The 20,061-nt window shown below is 43.3% G+C and overlaps 1 protein-coding gene across 1 annotated transcript in view; it reads right to left on the bottom strand.

Annotated features, from left to right (window-relative positions):
- MEI1 (meiotic double-stranded break formation protein 1) overlaps positions 1-20,061 on the bottom strand; it is a 62,631-nt gene that overhangs the window by 22,402 nt on the left and 20,168 nt on the right. Inside the window, exons 12-19 of the mRNA XM_069490622.1 lie at positions 18,440-18,554; positions 17,497-17,588; positions 16,555-16,696; positions 14,456-14,567; positions 10,497-10,557; positions 9,355-9,452; positions 5,887-6,055; positions 2,538-2,685 (exon numbers count right to left, since the gene is read on the bottom strand). Of these exons, the coding sequence (XP_069346723.1) occupies positions 2,538-2,685; positions 5,887-6,055; positions 9,355-9,452; positions 10,497-10,557; positions 14,456-14,567; positions 16,555-16,696; positions 17,497-17,588; positions 18,440-18,554 (937 nt within the window). The remainder of the gene's footprint in view (positions 1-2,537; positions 2,686-5,886; positions 6,056-9,354; positions 9,453-10,496; positions 10,558-14,455; positions 14,568-16,554; positions 16,697-17,496; positions 17,589-18,439; positions 18,555-20,061) is intronic.

Raw genomic sequence — 20,061 nt, 5'->3', positions numbered from 1 at the left:
AGTGTGCATCCTCCAACTTTGTTCTTTTTCAAGATTGTTTTGGCTATTTTGGGCACCTTGCATTTTATGTGAGTTTTAGGATCGGCTTGTTTATTTCTGCAAAAAAGCACAGCTGGGGTTTTGATACAGATTGCATTGAAACTATAGATAAATTAGGAGAGCATTGCCATTTTAACACTATTAAATCTTCCAATTCATGAACACAGATGTGTTTATTTAGATCTTTAATTTTCAAAAAATTAAACAAAAACAGTGATTTAAAAAAAATTTTTGAGACAGAGTCTCACTCTGTCACTCCAGGTAGGTGGTGTCATCATAGCTGACTGTAACCTCAAACTCCTGGGCTCAAGCGATCCTCCTGCCTCAGCCTCTCGAGTAGCTGGGACTACAGGTGCACACCACCATGCCCAGCTAATTTTTCTATTTTTAGTAGAGACAGGGTCTCACGCTTGCTCAGTCTGGTCTCAAACTCCTGAGCTCAATCAATCCTCCCGCCTCCGCCTCCTGAGTGCTAGGATTACAGGCATGAGACACAGTGCCCGGCCAGTGATGCTTAAAATTTTCACTGTATAAGTACTTACACTTTTCTCTTAACTTTATTCCTAAGTGTTTAATTTCTTTCTTTCTTTCTTTTTTTTTTTTTTTTTGAGACAGAGTCTCGCTCTGTTGCCCGGGCTAGAGTGCAGTGGCATCAGCCTAGCTCACAGCAACCTCAAACTCCTGGGCTTAAGCGATCCTACTGCCTCAGCCTCCCGAGTAGCTGGGACTACAAGCATGCGCCACCATGCCCGGCTAATTTTTTCTATATATATTTTTAGTTGGCCAGATAATTTCTTTCTATTTTTAGTAGAGACAGGGTCTCGCTCTTGCTCAGGCTGGTCTCAAACTCCTGACCTTGAGCAATCCACCCGCCTCGGCCTCCCAGAATGCTAGGATTACAGGCGTGAGCCACCGCACCCGGCCTCTAAGTGTTTAATTTCTTGATGCTATTGTAAATGGAGTTGTTTTTTAAATTTCATTTTCAAGCATGTTATTGAAGACTTACGTCTACCTTTTCAGCTTCTCCCCACTCTAACTCTCATATGACTTAGCTAAGCACATTAAACTAGGCTTCCTTCCTTTAATGGATAGACTGGGCAACTTCCCACTTCCATATCTTAAATCATGCTCTACTGTCAGCTTCAAAGTTCTCCCTTCGTCCTCCATCTCCTCCATGAAGACTCTCCTGGTGCCAGAATCAGATTCGATCTCTCTCCCCATGTGCTTTGGTAGCTCTTGGCCAGTCCTCCAGCTCCAGAAAAGCACTCATTGCGTAGTTGCCTACCTTGTAGGAGACCTTTTTGTCTCTCCTGACAAACTGGTACTCTCTGAAGGCAGGGAATTTGTTTGACTCATCCCAAACCTGACATGGCCCCACATGGCACCTAGCTCTCATCAAGTGGTCAGTCCATGTTGGCTGAGTTGCTAAAATGTTGAGAAGCAAATAAAAAAATCACATGCATTGAGTAGTGTTCAAGGCTAAGGAAATGCTGATCAAACTGGAGTGAAGTTGCTGAAAAGGAAGAGCTTCCAGGGGTGGGCAGGGCCTGACACTCTGAAATGTCATCCCTACAGACACATCCACACTCTAGCTGTTGAGGGTCCCCAGACACACCCCCTGACACACACCAGCCCATCTTCTCAACTATTTCCCACAAAGGCTCAAAGACTGTGAGCATCAGAAGAGATCTCAGAGATGACTCTGGCCTAACCTGTTAACTTTTGGATGACATGCCCAAGGCCCAGAAAGGGAAGGAGACCTCCTCAAGGATGCCCAGAACATTAGTGGCAGAACCAGAATGTGAACCCAGGAGTCCTGCCTTTCAGGACATGCATGCGCAATGCATGTTTTCAAGGTCACTCTGCTTCTACACAAAGAGCATTCATAGATAGCATCAAGGCAGGAAGGAAGCTGTTTTGGCAGGGGTCAAAGGTCCTCAGTTCCTTCCAGAACCAGATTCTAAGGACTCAGATAAGCCAGCCTCACAGAGAAAAGACAAAAAAAGAAGAACACCTGAAACAGCTTCACTGCTGCTTCTGTTATCTGTCTGCTAAAGCAGAGGCGGGGGGCGGGAGGTGGGGGGCGGTGGGGGAGCCATTTTTACCCTTTAAAACTCCAAGCAGCTTTTTCTCAGGGCCCAGCATTTCTACTCCTTCATTCGTGTGCTGTGGCCACTCACTCCCTCTCTCTCTTTTGCTCTCTTTCTCTTATTATAAGAGATAATAATCTTTCCCTGACCATGCCAAGCAGAAAAACAAATCAATTAAAACATAATAATAATAAAAATAATCTCCATCTCCTAGGACTGTAGAGAATTAGCTAAACCATAGAGGCTCTGTTTGTGCCAGCACTCTACTCTTCTCTGCTCCCCTATCACCCACTCTGTCTCTCTCTTCCACCCCCCGCCCCTTGTCTATACATATATCATCATGGTCTCCCAAAGAACATTAATGTAAAAAGGTGCAGGAGGAGGAGCCCCAGGCATTGTGGTCCATACCTCATCTAGTGCACTATCTTTGTCCTGGCAGATTGCAAGAAGATAGATGGAGGCTCTGAAGACCACCACCGGGGGGCGCTCACCCTGGTCCTGCAGAGACAGGAGGAAGCTTTGCACTGCCACAGATAACTCTGCCTCTGAGACAAACCTGTCAACCAAGGATAGCCTGAGTCAGAAAGGTAGAGTTGACAGGCCAACAGGCTCTTCTGTCCTGCCTGGCCACTGCCCTAGCATGCCCACAGCCTAAAGACACCTTGCACAAATAGTGTGCTATATATACTTACAAAGCATTATCACATATATACATCATATGGTTCTATGCCTTGTGCAAGGCACTGTTAGGAGCCAAAGACTCCTCATTCACGCTTGAGAGGTGAGGTATCTGTCTGTTGGACCAACACTGTTAAAGAAAAGGGTGCTACTTCTGGCACAGCTTGTCCACCCCTCTCTTCTTATATTTATTATTAAACAGTGGCATGTTCAATGGGCTACTTTCTGTGTTGGGTGGGTAGTCAATGCTTATACATGCAAGGAAGACAGGGAGGGAAGGAGACTGATTTTTTACTGTATACCCTTTTATACCTTTTGAATTTTCTACTATGGGTATTTCTTGCCTATTAGAGTAAGTATGGAAAAAAATTAAACATTTCACAATGGATAATACTAAATGCAATATGGTATCCTAGATTGTGTCCTTGAATAGAAAAGGAACAGTAGAGGAAAAACTGGTAAAATCTGTATGAAGTTTAGTTACCAATAATGTACTAATGTTAGTTTCTTATTTTTTGATAAGTGTGCCATGGTTATAATAGTATCGGGGGAAAATGGGTAAGGGGTATAAAAGAACTCCCTTTGCAACTTTTCTGTAACTCTAAAATTACTCCAAAATAAAATGGTTAAATAAACATTTTAAATAAAATATTTAAATAACATTTTAAACATTTAATATAAAAATAAAACAGATAATAGTCATACTATAAATACTATGCAGCTACCAAAAGAATAAGGCAAATCTATTAATATATATACCAACACAGAAGGCTATCCAAAATAAATTGTTAAGTCAAAACAGTTAGATAACAGGTATAAGCTCTATTGTTTGGCAATGAGTAAAGCAACTATACTTAACTATGATGTACTGTATATTTCAAAGTAACTAGCACAGAGGATTTGAACTGCTCCCAACTCATAGAAATAATAAATACTCAAAAAATGATGGATACCCTGACTTGATCATTACACATTCTATGCATGTAAGAAAATATCACATGTTCCTCATAAGTATGTAAAATATTATGTATCAATTTTTAAAAAGTTAAAAGAATAAAATAAATGGTGCTGGGAAAACTGGATGTTCAATATCCCATTGTTTATATTAAAAACAAGAAGTATATATCTGTTTGTTTGTGCACAGATAAGTTCACATAGGACAAGTTAACTCTGGGAGGTGTATTTTTATTTTAACTTTATACGCAACCATTTCACTTAATTTTTACAATAATTACTATTTGTTAAATAAGAAAACATCTTTTAAAAACATCGCATTAGTCAAGTGATTTTCAACAAGTGTGCCAAGACAATTCAATGGGGGAAAGAATCATCTTTTCAATAAATGATGCTGGAACAACTGTATAGCCACATGCAAAAGGATGAAGTTAGACCCCTATCTTGCACCATACACAAAAATGAACTTAAAATCAATCATAAACCTAAATGTAAGAGCCAATATTATAAAAGAAAAGAGCTGTAAATGAAAATGCAGGAGTAAATATTCATGGTTAGAAAATAGTTTTCTTAGATACAACACCAAAAGCACAAATGACAAAATAAAAAATAGATAAATTGGAGTTCATCAAAATTAAAAACTTTTGTGCTTCAAAGGACATCACAAAGAAAGTGAAAAGACAACGAATGTAGCTGGGCATGGTGGTGCGTGCCTGTAGTCCCAGCTACTCGGGAGGCTGAGGCAGGAGGATAGCTTGAGCCCAGGAGTTCAAGGTTACAGTAAACTATGATCAGGCCACTGCACTCCAGCCTGGGTGACAGAGCAAGGTCCTGTCTCAAAAAACAAACAAACAAAACCACACCAGAATGGGAGAAAATATTTGCAAATCATAATCTGATAAGGGACTTGTATTCAGAACATACAAAGAACTCTTACAATTCAACAATAATAAGACAACTCAGTAAAAAAAAACAGTCAAAAAATCTGAATAGACATTTCACCACAATGCAGAAGCCACTTCATACCCACTATGATGGCTGTAATAAAAAAGACCGGCAATAAGTGTTAGCAAGAGTGCGGAGAAACCTCAAACATTGCTGGCGGGATAGTAAAATGGTGAAGCCACTTTGGAAAACTGTTGGGAAGTTCTTCAAAAAGTGAAATAATTACCATATGACCCCTCAAGTCTACTACCAGGTATATACCCAAAAAGAATTGAAAACAGTACTCAAACAAATACACGTGCACATATATTCCTAGCAGCTCTATTCACAATAGCAAAAAGATGGAAAGAGCCCAAATGTCCATCAATAGATGAATGAATTAAACAAATTATGGCATATACATATGATATATTATTCAGCCATAAAAAGAATGAAGCATGCTGCAAACATATGCTAACTGGATGAGTGATACCTTGCATAAATAGTATGTGATATATTATACATATAACATTATAAAACATTATACTAAGTGGAAGAAGCCAGATATAGAAGGTCACATAATGCATGATTCCATCTATATGAAATGTTCAGAATAGACAAATCCATAGAGACAACACACAGATTGTTGGTTGCCAGGTGCTGGAGGGTGGGGGAGAGGAGGAATGGGAGTGACTGCTTAATGAGTAAGGGGTTTTACCTCGGAGTGATGGAAATGATTTGGAACTAGATGAAGGTGGTAATTGCACAACACTGTGAATGTACTGAATGCCACTGAATTGTTTCACCTTAAGACGGTTAATTTTGTGTTATGCAAATTTCACCTCAATTAATTATTTTTAAAAGCTTAAGAAAGTTCTTTGATTTTAACATTTTAATAAATTATATTTAAAACCAAAATAAGCCACTGAACTTTCTTTTCTGTGCACAAAAAATACCCTCAAGGATACCAAAGAACACTCATTAGTATCCCAGGTCTCTGTCTCTCAGCACCGTGTCTGCCTACCTGTTTTATTCTCCTTCCAAGATATGAGCCTCTCAGGAATACTACCTATTTTTCACTTATCCCTGTGTCCCCATGCCCAGCACCAGGCTTGGAGAGGATGCCTCTGTGAGTCCTCTGAACTGGGCTGCATATGAGGGTCCCAGGACCTACCACCAGCCTCCAGCTCTAAGCACTGACCTGTCCTCATGGATGTAGGCCAGGTAGAAGAGAAGCAGGATGCAGCACTGTCTCTGGCGAGCAGCTCCCTCCACATACTGGCGATCAGACAGGAAGGCAAGGCATTCAGGGCTCCTGCTGCTTATCTGGGGCAGGCCATGCTGCAGGAGCTCAGACACTTCAGAGAGTTCTGGGGAGGGAACAAGTAGGGGAAAGCCACACAGAGGACACAGGGGGCAGGTAATAAACACATGAGTACCTACTACATGCAGAGTACTGCATAGGGCAGCGAGGGTACATGCAGTATAGAAGGAAATCAAAGGCCAGGCGCAGTGGCTCATGCCTGTAAATCCTAGCACTTTGGGAGGCCAAGGTGGGAGGATCACTTGAGCTCAGTAGTTCGAGACCAGCCTCAGCAAGAGCAAGAACCCATCTCTACTAAAAATAGAAAAATTAGCCAGGCATGGTGGCCCACGACTAGAGTCCCAGCTACTCAAGAGGCTGAGGCAGGAGGATCGCTTGAGGCCAGGAGTTTGAGGTTGCTGTGAGCTAGGCTGATGCCATGGCACTCTAGACCAGGCAACAGAGTGAGACTCTGTCTCAAAAAAAAAAGAAAGACATCAAAGGCTCCACTTTCTTATACAGCGTTCAGCCTACTAGGAGAGACTAAAGTTAACATGTGGAATGATGCAGATACATCTCAAAAAACGCTATATCCATTTGTTCATTCATTCATTTGATATATGTTCACTGAGTGGCTACTCTTAGGACAGGCTGTGAGATCCAGGCCCTGCCTCCAGGAACTGGCAGCTGGTGGGAAGAGACAGATAATTGCAGGACATGTGGTCAGTGTCATGAAGAGGAAGGAGTGCCTCAGGCTGCCTAGGGCAGGGAGGGCAAGCTCAAAGAGGAAAGAACTGTGGAGGGTAAGCAGAAAACAGGCAGAGAAGGGAGGGAAGAGAATCCAAGGGACAGGAAACAAGGTCTTCAGAGGCCCAGAGGCATGAGAGGACGTTCCATGTCTCCATTCAGCACAACTGGATGGTCAGTAAATAGATGTAGGGTGTCAGAAGCTGTGGAAATGTGTGATGTAATTTACAGCTAGACTGTGAAAGACCTTGAATGCCATTTAAAGAATTTAGATTTTATCCTGAGGGCAGAGATTCCTAGATTTCTTACAAAATCTCTGTTTCATAAAAGAAGGGGTATTTTAATACCAAAAGAGTAGGAAAGAAAAGGATCTCAGAGCTTAAAATTTGAATAAAGTCAACCTTATGGAAAATTCACTATGCTATTCCTGTGTTCCACATTTTACCACAGACCAGAGAAAACTCCATCATTGCCTGACATTGCTCCACAGACTGATGTGTGGGGACCATGGCTGAAGGCCAGGAGAGTCAAGACGTTAAGACATGGTTTTCAGATAATCCTTCCAGCAGTGAGTAGAGATTGTTTAGAGGTTAAGAGACTGAAAGCAGGGACCCAAGTTGAAGGTCAACTGAAAGGGTCCATCCTGCTGAAGCAGTGGACCCAGGGCCAAGTCTTGGGCAAGTGGAAGTAAGTCATCTGCTCCCAGCCAAGTAAGGATGGGAAATGTCCCATAGCAATTGGCAGCAGAGGGAGGCCAGCTCTCCTAATTCCAAATTCAGTGCTTTTTCTATCAAAGCACACTATGATCGATATGCTAATAATGAAACAAATATCCTCCAGCCTCATGCATCTCCCTGCCCTTTCTCCTGATAGATAAAAGAAAGAAGCAGTTTGGATGTAAGTGAGGGGTGCTGTGCTTCTGAGAGTTGACAAAATCTCAGACTCTAAACGGGAAGATGTGTGGGGCTCCTCTTGTTCTGACAAGTGTGGGAGGCACCAGCAGCAGTGGAGCTGGCATGTGTGAGCACAAGAGATGGTTGTGATGTGGCCGCCAATATAGTCTTAGGCTACCATGGCAGAAGTCACCGTGCTACTCTCTCGGCATAGCATAGAGGAGGGAGTGACTCTGCAGGCCAGACCATGCCGAAGCAAGCAGGTTGCTGGACACCACACAGAGAGGAGTGGCCAGTGTAATGAGAGAACCAGGAGCCAAGCCACATAAAAAGCAATGGAAATGCTCACTTGGGCTTCTGTCTCTGTCAGCACAGTATCTGAGAAAGAAAAAAGAGAGAAAGTTGGGGAGTGGGGGAGATGACACAGGGTTTTCATAATTACAAAAAGAAGAAAGACAACTATCACCAAGTTTTACCCACAAAGAAGGTATATTTTTTGAATGAATGAATGAAACAATGATTAAATTGTTTCATGTTACGCCAAGAGAAAGGTCTGGGATGGAGGAACTCCTTAGGGCAGAGAACATATTGTAATCGTTGTATCCACAGCAATACCTAGGCCTCTCCTGGCATGCAGCAGAAGGTCAGTGAATATTCAAGGAAAGGAAAAACTGTTAGCTCTCAGCCCCACAGCTGCTGTTCCTCCTGCCTAGATTCTGTACGGCCTCCTTACTTCACTCAGGCCTCTGCTCCCATGCCACCTCCTCACAGCACCTGCCCTGACTACCCTGTCTAACTTGTACCTCCTCCCTCCATCACGCTCTATGCCTTTGGCTACTTTTATTTTTCCATAGCACCTGTCCATCCTTGACATTGTTACCATTTGTTTATTGCCTGCCTTTCTCACTCCATTAGAGTAGGGCTTTGTATCCCTGGCTCTTTTACCAGCACCTGGAATAGAGTCTGGCACACAGTAGGTGCTCAAAAAATATTTCTTGGCCAGGTGCAGTGGCTCAAGCCTGTAATCCTAGTACTCTGAGAGGCCAAGCCAGGAAGATTGCTTAAGGTCAGGAGTTCGGGGCCAGCCTGAGTAACATAGTGAAACTCCATTTCTACAAAAATAGAGAAACTAGCTGTGCGTGGTGGCACACATCTGTAGTCCCAGCTACTCGGGAGGCTGAGGCAGGAAGATCACTTAAGCTCAGCAGTTTGAGGTTGCTGTGAGCTATGATGATACCACTGCACTCAGGCCAAGGTGAGAGAGTGAGATCCTATCTCAAAAAAAAAAAAAAAAAAGAAAGAAAGAAAAGAAGAGAAAAAGAACTATTTCTTGAATGAATGAATGAACAAAGAAATAGAACAGGCTATTTAAGCTATGGTGAACACTGCATTCTAGAGCTGAGCAAGCAGAGAGTAATCAGCCTGGTGCAGGGTGCAGCAGAGGAGATGAGAGGGAGAAAAGGAGAGACTGGACTTGATAAGCTGTAGGAACCTTCTCAACTCTTAGTCTATGGTGCCAGGCACCTTGCATTCCACCATTTTTGGATTCTATTATTTCATCTCCCTAGGAATCAGCCTATAATTCTATCAATCCATGGTGCCTCTGGGCAGCCTACAGCAAAGAAATCTTATTACCATACTGACTCACTATCTAGCAAATCGGTAAGGCATCCAGACTCTAAAAACCAACATGGACCTCATGAGTGGCCAAACTGTAGCATCTTACCTTCTTGGGAGGGTGGTCCTGTCTTCCCTGGAACCGAGAGGAGGTTGAGGCATATGTAGAAGAGGAAACTGGAACACACCTGGTTTAGGGCTGCGTGACTTAGAGGGAGAAGAGAGAACAAAAGAGATGACATTGCTACTTTGGCTCAAATAGCATTATCCCTGCCATGCGTGGACTGGCCACTGCTCTGTGCCAGAGCCCAGTGAAATTCTAGCTATGCCATGGTAGAGGAAGTCCTAAGGTACATATGAAAAGTAAATATGGAACCTGCTGCCCTCAGCTGTAACTTAGGCACCTGGCCCATCTAGGCATTTAGTAAAAATTTACTGATAAAATAAATCCAGCAGGGCCACTATACTCCAATTTAACAAAATATACAAACAAAAACATACCCCTGGGCCAGGAAAAGGCCAGGGAAGTACTAAAAAGAGAAGGAGCTGTTCAGCGCAAGACAGAAAACAAAATGGTCTTAGGCTACCATGGCAGAAGTTTTCGTGCTACTCCTTTGGAAGGAGTACTACAAACTTTCAAAACTTTGACTTTGAATCCAGATGGCTCCCTGTATTCTCTTGAATGTTGGATGTTCTATTCAGAGATATAAAAGGAGAGCTAGATACTGCACTGTAGTCACCTTGTAGGCTGTGGGCAGTAACAAATGGACCTTCCTAGTACATACAGAGACAGGTGACAAATCAAAAGTGAGAAGGTGCAAAGTATGCTTTGGAAACTTAATGAGACAGAAACTGAGGCAGTGACATCTCTACTTTGAACAAGAGAGTTCCTCCTCAAGAATTGCTGGTCTGGCAGCAACCAGAACTTGATGGACTTTGCATCCCTTCCCCTCTGAGGGCCTCAGTTTCCCCATTTAAATGAGGAGTTAGACAAATGATCTCTGAGGGTCCTTCCAATTTTCCTGTGACAGGTGCCCATCCAAGTATCACCTGGAATGAAAGCCTTACCATACCAGTTTAAACACGCCCCACAGAAGTAAATCCAGCTCAAATCACCAGTTGCTGAGCAATGTTAATATGATGTCAACCCCACCATGGTCCTAGGGGCCAAAACACACCAGCCAAAAATTCCCACTTGTCCATTCAAAACTGGCCCTTTGCCTGTTCAGTCTTGCCTGACACCATACATACCTCAGGCCACTGCAGAACCTGGCCTTCAGCTCCAGGGTCAGTTGTATGAAGGAGGAGGCAGCTTAAGAGAAATGGGAATAAAGCAAAGAAGAGTTTAAACCAGACTTGTTACAGAGATTCCCAAGTCTGGGTGGCGTCAAAGAGCACTGGTTTCAGAGTTATAGAGACCTGGTTCAAAATGTGCTCCACCACTATCTAGTAGTGTGACTCTGGAAAAGTTATTGAATTTCTCTGAGACTCAGTTTTGATTTTTTTTTTTAAGAGACAGGGTCTCACTATGTTGGCCTTGAACTCCTGGGCTCAAGCAATCCTCCTGCCTCAGCCTCCTGAGTAGCTGGGACTACAGACGCATACCACCATGCCCAACTCTGAAACTGGTTTCGATATGTATACCTCACAGGTTGTTGTAAAGCTAAGTAAGATAAATGTATGTAGAACATTTAACAAGGACTTGGCTCAGAGTAAGCACTGAATAAATATTCATTTTCTTCCTTTCTGAATTATCTTCCACTCTAATTTGCTATATTTCACAAGGAACTAGGAAGGACACATTTGCTCTTTCTATCCCTTCTCCCAGTTTTGTAGAAAATAATCCAGTTTCAGGTTCAGGAAGAATAGGAGTCATCACTGCTTTATCTCTATCTCTAAATTGCTGTGCGAAGAGATCAGTTTGCAGATCGGGGGTCCCATACCAGCATTAGCTGTGTTACTGGTGACCCTGCCGAGGCCCCTGCACTGCCTGGCTCCTCCCAGTCTCTGTAGTAAGGCTCTCTGCAGCGCTAACATCTGTTCTGCCTGTCCTGTAAAAGCAAACTCCTAGACAAGGAAGACATCAGGAGCCCCTACTTTACCAGCTCCAGGTTTGGTGATAATCTGTATTTTATGCTGAGGCTAAAGCATCTGGCAGGGAATTAATCCCTCAAGGTTTCACAGCAACTCTCTGGGACAACAATTTAACCCATGACTCCCTCAGAGAGAGGGTGCCCAGCTTGCCTTCTGAGACCTAGTCCAGGTCTCTGCCCCCTACTAGTTGGCAGTGGCTGCTTCCCTCTTCCCTCTTGCAGGTTGGGCCTCTGACCCTGTTCCACCTGGCTTCATGCTGCACAGATCTCCCTGTAGATCCCAGAGCCTTCTTCCACATCCCCTATTCCATCACTGCCCCCAAGAGATCTACATTTGCATCCCATCAGTACCCCAAGACTGGATCCTGAAGTATGGCAGGCAGGAAGAATACTGGAAGGAAGGTAATAAATACTTAATACATGTCAGTCGTCACAATAGCTGAGGGGTACAGTCATTCAGGAAATATATATACCTTTCTTGTTTAATTCTCATTATTATCACCATGCTCTAGCTGAGGATGTTGGAAATAAGAAAATTAATTTGCCCAATGTCCATAAACAAGTAAGGGAGGGGGCAAGGATTCCAACTCGCATGTGCTAAGAACAACAGTGTCTCTACTGCTCCTTCCTATCAGCAGCTAGTTAGATAAGTGTTTCCAGTCTTAAGAGATAACTTCCTAACTCCATGTTCCTCTCCAGTCATACCAGCATTTCTTACCTTCCCCTCCCACCAAGCTTATCAAAAGAGTTATCTCTAACACCGGTCTCTAATGCCTCACCTTGCACTCATTCTTTAACCCACTGTGGTCTGGCTTCCAACTCAACCACTTCACTGAAACTGTTCTGGAGCTGGCGCTGTGGCTCATGCGCTCGTAAGCCCAGTTTGGGAGGTTGAGCAGGAGGATCATTTGAGCCCAGGATCACTTGATCCTCCGATCACCAAAATAAAAAAAGAAAGGAAGAAAGAAAGAATCTGCTCTGGCCAAGGTAGCCGGTTTTCTTTTCTCTTCTCTTCTTTTCCTTTTTTTTTTTTTTTGAGACAAGGTCTCACTATGCTTCCCAGGCTGGTCTTGAACTCCTGGGCTCAAGCGATCCTCCCACCTCAGCCTTCCAAGTAGCTGGGACTACAAGCACACACCACTGCATCCAGCTTTCCAATGGACATTTTTCGATCTTTCTCTTGATGTCTGGGATGCACTTGACACTCCTGGCTACTCCCTAATCCGCAAAAGTCTCTTCAGTTGGCTTCCCTAATGTCATAATCTACCAGTTTCCTTCCTACCTTCCTCCTCCTCCTGACCATTCAATGTTGCTCTTGGTTTTCTCTTGGCCCCTTTCATCATCTCATTTTATACACACACCCTTGAGGAATCTCGCCTGCTCCCTACTAGAGGATCAGCCCCACAAGGAGAGCGGTCTTTCTTTTTCACTGCTATATCCTCAGACCTAGGATGATGTTTTGCATGTAGTAGGTGCCCAATAAATATTTGTTGAATAAAGGAAAGGCTGGATACTAAAGACTTCTATACCTTTATCTAAAGATCACATCTCTCCCCTGCCTTCAGACACAGTCAATTACCCACCTAACATTTTCACTGGGACATCTCACATTCACCCAACCCAAATTGACCACATCCTCTGCTGCTTCCCCAAATCAGATCCTCTCCCAGTGATTGAAAACAACACCACCCATGTAGACGGCAGCCAGAAGCCAAGGCATCACCCTAAACTGTGCCCTCTCCCTCATGCCCTACATGCAACTGTTCCATCCCCCCAACACTACCTTCATTCCCACCACCAACTTGAGTTAATGCATGAGCCTGAACTATTTGCCTCCAATCTGCCTCCCTCTAACTCATGGACCATGCTACTCCAAGAAAGATATTTCTAAACAGAAATCTGAGCATGTCACTCCTCTTCTTTAAGACTTAACAAAGCTCCTAGGATAAAGCCCCCTCACATGGCAGACAAGGCCCTGCATGACTCAGTCCTGGCTACCTCTCCACGGTAGACTTGTCTAACAACACTTTCCACTGCATGCTATGTGACAAGAATAAGAGAAAAGATATTAAATGATAATTATAAGAGGCAAGCATAGAGATTAAGAAAGCAGGCTCTGGAGTTAGATACCCTGGGTTTGAATTCTGGGCATACCACTTACAGTGTGACCTTGGGCAAGTTACTTAACCCCTCTGAGACGATTCAGTTTGTTCATCAGTAGAATGAGGATAATCATAATACACAATTCCCAGGGTTTTACTGTGGACTAAATGAATCAATACATGTAAAGCACTTAAAGTAGAGTCCCACACAGAGTAAGCTTTGATAAATATTAGTTATTATTAATAATTTGTTATTAACATTAATGGATATTAATGACCAGGTGTTAATATTATAGTTATTAATAACTAGTTATTGATTATTACTACTGTTCTCTTTCCTCCCTCTTCAGTTTTTGGCTATTGCCCTTCCCATTCTCACCACTGGAAGATAAAGGAGACTCTGACCCTGAACTCCTGGGCTTATTCTGCAGATCAAGGTATGTTTAGGGTAAAAACTGGAGAAGAGAGAGTAAAAATGACTAGGTAAGAAAAGGAAATAAAAAGATCCAAGAGGCCTGGAGAAGGCTGAAGGAATCAAAAGCTACTTGGACTCAATTTTAGGAAGCAACTTCAGTGTACAGTTAGATAGTAGCTTTCACACTGAGTGCTACTAGAAGGCACTTGAAGTATGTGGGGACGTTTTTCAGTTATTACAGTGACTGGGGGGACTTTGGCACTTAGTCAGAGCTCAGGAGTCAGAGATGATAAACATCTTGTGAGGTCTGAGGAACTTGTAGTATGAGAGGAATGGGGAAGGGAGTGTGCTGTAGGTGCTAAACTAGGGCCTCCTGGACTTCTCCTGGACAGCGAAGTATCCACAAACTTGAGAACTGCCTTTAATGATTTTTGATTGCTGCATCATTATTTCCTTCCACTCAACATGGGGCAGAGAATGGATATAGGTTCCGAACGAACACATAAATGTCCCCCCACGCTTATGCTCTCTTTGAGTACTCTGAGCAGCTGCCTATGGTGCCTGCTTCCCTCCTAACTTCCACACTTGCCTACTGCCTACCGAGCTTCTTGGAGAACTTCTCCTTCATGTGAGGAACGATGACAAAGAGGCTGTGCAGAATTGAGAGGAAAACTTCCATCAAAGCTGGGTGGGTGGCCTGTTCCAAGTGCCTCTGCAAAGAACCAGAAGGGAGAACACAGGACTGAGCCTCTGAAGAATAAAAAGAATCAGCAAAAACTGGCATCAAATCTAGCAACAGTAGACTAACCCCTTTCATTTGAAAGGTGTAAGAAAAGATACGGAACCTGAAATCACAAACCTGTCTAAGGCTTGGATCTGCTACTTAATAGACTGTACCAGGTACTTTCCCTCTCTGGGCCCCTGTTCCCAAGAGTAAAACGGGAATAACAAGATCTACCTTCCAGAAACAAATGTAGTCTGATGTGTAAAAAGTACTTTCTAAACCATAATGTAGAGTGACACTTTTGTTTCTATTACTACAGTAATAAGAGTAATAATAATATAGTTTACAAACTGCCTTCACATTTATTATTATTATTTTTTTAAGGCTAGTCAAATGAAGCAGTGGGAGTGGAGAAGCAACAGAGAAATCTGTAACTAGTTGTGACCAATTAGTTGTAAACACCACTGCACTTAGATCAGCCTTCATGTAATTCTTGAACAGAGACGTGAGGCAGCCTGATGTAGCAGACATATCTGAATTAAGAATAAAGAAACTGGGCTCTAGTTCAAGCTCTGCACACAGCCCCCACAATGTACCCTTGGGCAGTCACCTCTTCCCTTCTCTGGGTCTCAACTCCCTGGCCATAAACAACTGGGGCCTCAGAGGCATTGTTCTTGCAGACAATTTTCCTTTGGTTTTTAAAGCAAGTATGTTTTTATTAAATTATAAAAGTAATATTTGCTGATTAAAGAAAATGTGTAAAATACGGAAAAGTAGAAAGAAGGAATAATACAATAATTCTATAATCTGCTTCTAGATCTATCTCTAACACTTTATAAACCTAGGAGGAAGGCAGAGGAGGTGGGGAAACCAACACAAGTCACCCAAGTCTTACTGTTAGTGCATCTGGGTCAGGGCCACAGTGCAGGACTCCTGACCACTTCCCACCTGCAGACTCCAGTTCAATGGCTTCTTCAAGGAAAAGAGGCTCTCTCTGGCAGAGCCAGGGGGCACCTCCCTGCTGCCACCTACGGTTCCCAATGGGTGGTTAGGAGGTGCCCTTTCCCAACTAACAGGGACTCCTCACAGGCTCACAGGATGACTAGTCCTCAAGCAGGAGAAGACTCACCCAAGGTCACCCGAAGAGTGAACAGCACTGGGCCCTGTTCTTCCTACCATCTCAATACCAATTCAGCTCAAAATGAAGCTCCTCCTAGTATGGTCAACATAGCAAGACCCCATCTCTACAAAAAATTTAAAAAATTAGCCAGGTGTGGTGGCACACACCTGTAGTCCTAGCTACACTGGAGGATGAAGAGGGAGGATCACTTGAACCCAGGAGTTTGAGGATGTAGTGAGCTATGATCACACCACTGCACTCCAGCCTGGGTGACAGAGCAAGACCCTATCTCAAAAAAATTTAAAAATGAAGCTCTTCAGGACCAAGTCTCTCTTCAGAGTGTCATCTAGCATTTTACAGAACACACATATGTGTTCCTTATTAACGCTTGGATAACATACATTCTTGATGCTCATTACTAAACAGAAAGACACAAGAAAAGCTAGGGAAACTGAAGTCACAGGTTCAATCTCGGCACCATCATGCACTTGCTTTATAACTGTAGGAGTGTGACAACCTCATCCGTAAATTGGGGAAAGTTATGGCATCCATCTCCCAGGGTCATTTGGAGGACTAAATTAGGTAATGAATATAAGGCATTTACTACTCCATAAACATTACCCATTTATTATTTATCACTGCTTTCCAATTTTTCTTGAGAGCTATTTATTAGTTTTATAATAAAACACTACACTTTATTTTTAAAACCAAAGGAAAGGTGCTACAACAATAACATCACTGAGGCCCTGAGAAGGTTCAATTAGGTGGTCACTGCCTTGAGCCCCTTAGCTGGGCTCACCCTCACAGTCTTCTCCTCCCCGAGCCTCATGCTGTATGTGGCTCAGGAGAACCCACCATCACCATGGGGATACACAAGGAGTCACAGGCACTGAGAAGAAATTCTGAGAAGGCCTCCAAAGTGTCTTCCTTCTCAGCACTGGGAGCTGTGAATGGATTCTCCTGGGCCGAAGGCTCACTCTGGAATTCCACAGCCAACCTATGAAATCAATGTGTGAGTATGTCCACTAACACCTAAGCAAAGCAACATAAAGTTTAGAAGCACCCTCCTAGCGGGTGCCTGGGCTCAGGATCCAGGGTATGTATCTCTTATCTGGATAAAATTCAAGAGCCATCAATAAGGAGAGGACTCGGTCCTTGGCTAAGTCTCCACCTTCCTTCTCCCCACCCCCTCCCTCATCATACGTGACTCTTCTACCCCATTGTGTGTACTTCCCTGACCAGAGCATGCTATTTGCTATTTCCTGACTCTTTGCCTTTACACATGTTGCTCTCTCTACCTAGAATACCTTCCTTGGATTCTTGACAACCTAAAAAATTCCACATATATATACACAAAACTGCCTCCCCAAGAGACTGTGAGCTCCTTGTGGGCAGCCACCACTCTGAATTCTCTTTCTAACCCCACAGTCTAGCATCAGGCCTGGCACACAGTAGATACAACAAACATTTGTTAATGTAAATGGAATTAAGTTAATAAGCACTCAGTGACTAGGCTAGTGCTAGGCTAGTCGGGTAGCAGAGACAAAGGTAAATGAGACACAACCTCATGGCACAGTAGCAAAACTTCATGAGGAGGGATTCTTTAGAAATGTCCTCCCCCTAGCTACTGTCCTCAAACCTCCTACACTCCCCCAAACTCTGCCCCAGCCAAAATCCTCTTAGCTATGCAGCACAGCATCAGAAATCAAGTGTTGCTTCTAGAATTTCATCCTTTGCCTGAATCCCTTCCACCCCTACCTTCAATGCTATTACCTCAGATGACAGAAGGCCCCTCACCTGCAGGCATTTCTAAATCCCTCCAGAGTGCTCAGGAGAAACTTTCCCCTTCGAAGAATGGCCTTCTCTGAATCTCTACTGGAGGCATGGCCCTGCAGTGAGAAGGACAGAGAGGAACCTATTGATCAAGTACATACTCTGTGTCTCCATCAATGCTTGGATGACCACAGACCTCTTCCTTTCACACTACAGTCTGAAATTCTCATATACCTAACTTTCCAGGGATCTTGGTTATATATCCTTGAAAATCTAATAGGTCCTTTAAAAAATGGTAGAGGGGGAAACCTTAACCACCAGTCTCCCTGTGAACCACGGGACTGGTTCTTGGTCTATTATATGCAGAAAGCTGTCATTAGCCTCATTGACTGTAATGTCCATATTAGTTGCTCCAAAAGAAAATCCCTACCCCATTAGGTGTGAAGAGCTTAATTTCCAAGGTTAATCCTGAAAAAACATAATCAACATTCATACTGACAGTATCTTTCCTGCTATCTTAAGTCCATAGACCATTAAAAGCCAACAATTACAACACATTGCACATTGGTCAGATTCTTTCTAAGATTCTAGTGAATCTAGGCTTAAATAATTTTGTGAGAACGTTTACCATACCTGCGTAGATGCTATAAAGGGGTGAAATGTGTAATAGGCTTGGTTACAAACACCCTGGGATTTACTATCCAGGCTTAGGTGCTTGCAAGTTTTGGATCTTAGAGGAAAATTATTTCACCCTGTGGCTTCAGTTTCCTCATCTGTAAAAATGGGGACAGTAATCCTTAAACCTCATGATTCTGCAGTTAGGGAAAAAAATGACATCTCATTGTAGGTGCGTCTGCATGAGAAAAAGCAATAAAATGGCATGCAGTGGAAAGGCAATGTACTAATTATCCTTCTAAAAATTTATTATAGCATGCTGTCGGGAAGAAGCAGGCTGCAGTGCACTGACCAAGGGCCTCCTGTTTAGCAGGATCTGGGAAAACTCTGCACACCGGCTCAGCATGGCTTCAAGCAAGGCCCGCAGTTCCCTGTACTGCACGGGTGGAGTGCTCTGATGGTCCTTCCTGCATCCAGAGAGACAAGAGAAGGCTCAGGGTGAGGCAAGGGTACTCCCAAGATACCCCCAGGCTCTCAGGCAATGGAAGGCAGTGTGGTTGGATCAGAACACAGGGTTTGATCTGATAAAAATCCTTACTCCAACACTTACCTAGTTGCACAACTTTGTGCACATTCCTCACCATCAGTTTCCTCATCTATTAAATGAGGGTTAATAGTACCCTCCTCATAGAATTATTCTGTGGATCAAAAAGGATAATATATGCCAAGCACTTAGCATGATGCTTAATACATAGCAAATGCCAGCTATGACTATCATTATTATTATTAAGGACACGAAGTTTTCTCACTGAGAAGGGCCCCTTGGTGAAGGAAGCACTACCTAGAACCGAGAACTCAAGGTGCATCGAGAGATGTAATGGTCACTGTTCTCAAATAAGTGACAAGCTCTCCTGAGGAAGAGATCAAACTTTACCTCAATGAGGAAAACCAGGATCAATAGGTAAATGTTATCAGGACCCAGATTTTATTTCAGCACATGGAAGAACCTTCTAAGAGTCAAAACTCTATAAAGGTAGAGGTGACTATCTAGGGAGAAGTGAGTTCCCCATTCTGGGAGATTATAAGCAGAGATTGGAAAACTACTTTTGGAGATTCAGTCATCATGAGTGTGGGGCAAATGTGGACAGGTGATATTTAGGGTCCAGCTGAACCCTCATATTCTGTAGACTCAGAAGAGGTACTCTTTTCACTTTATCTAAGCAGAAATAGATGCATTGTAAATTGATGCTAAATACAAAAAGATGTTAAAGGGGCCAGGTGTGGTGGCTCACACCTGTAATCCCAGTGTGTCAGGAGGCCAAGGCAGGATGATCACTTGAGGCCAGGAGTTTGAGACCAGCCTGGGAAATATAGTGAGACCCCATCTTTAAAAAAAAATAAAAAAGAAAAATTAGCCAGGCATGGTGGCACATGCCTGTAGTCCTAGCTCCGTGGGAGGATCGCTTCAGCCCAGGAGTTCAAGGCTACAGTGAGCTATGATCGTACCACTGCACTCCAGCTTGGGTGTTAAATGAAATGAATGAATGAATATTTGACAGGATGTTGACTTCCTAGGGCTGCTATAATAAATTACCACAAACTGGTTGGCTTAAAATAACAGAAGTTTATCCTCTCACAGTTCTGGAGGCTAGAAATATGAAATGAAAGTGTGTCAGCTGGGCCATGCTTTCTCTAAAAGGGCCTTGGAAAGAATCCTTCCTTGCCTCTTCTTAGCTTCTGGTGGTTGCCAGCAATCCTTGACATTCCTTGGCTTGTAGCTGCACCACTCTAATTTCTGTCTTCACATGGCGATCTTCCTTCTGTGTGTGTCTGTGTCACTGTATGTCCAAATCCCCCTCTCCTTATAGAGACCAGTCATTGGATTTAGAGCTCATGCCATATGACCTTACCTTAACCCAATTATGTCTACAAAGGCCCTATTTCCAAATAAGGCTCATTCACAAGTTCTGGGTA

This window comes from Eulemur rufifrons, chromosome 16, assembly GCF_041146395.1.
Source record: "Eulemur rufifrons isolate Redbay chromosome 16, OSU_ERuf_1, whole genome shotgun sequence".
Classification (NCBI taxonomy): domain Eukaryota; kingdom Metazoa; phylum Chordata; class Mammalia; order Primates; family Lemuridae; genus Eulemur; species Eulemur rufifrons.
Note: the sequence above shows the minus strand (reverse complement) of the source record. Positions and strands in the feature narration are given on the sequence as shown.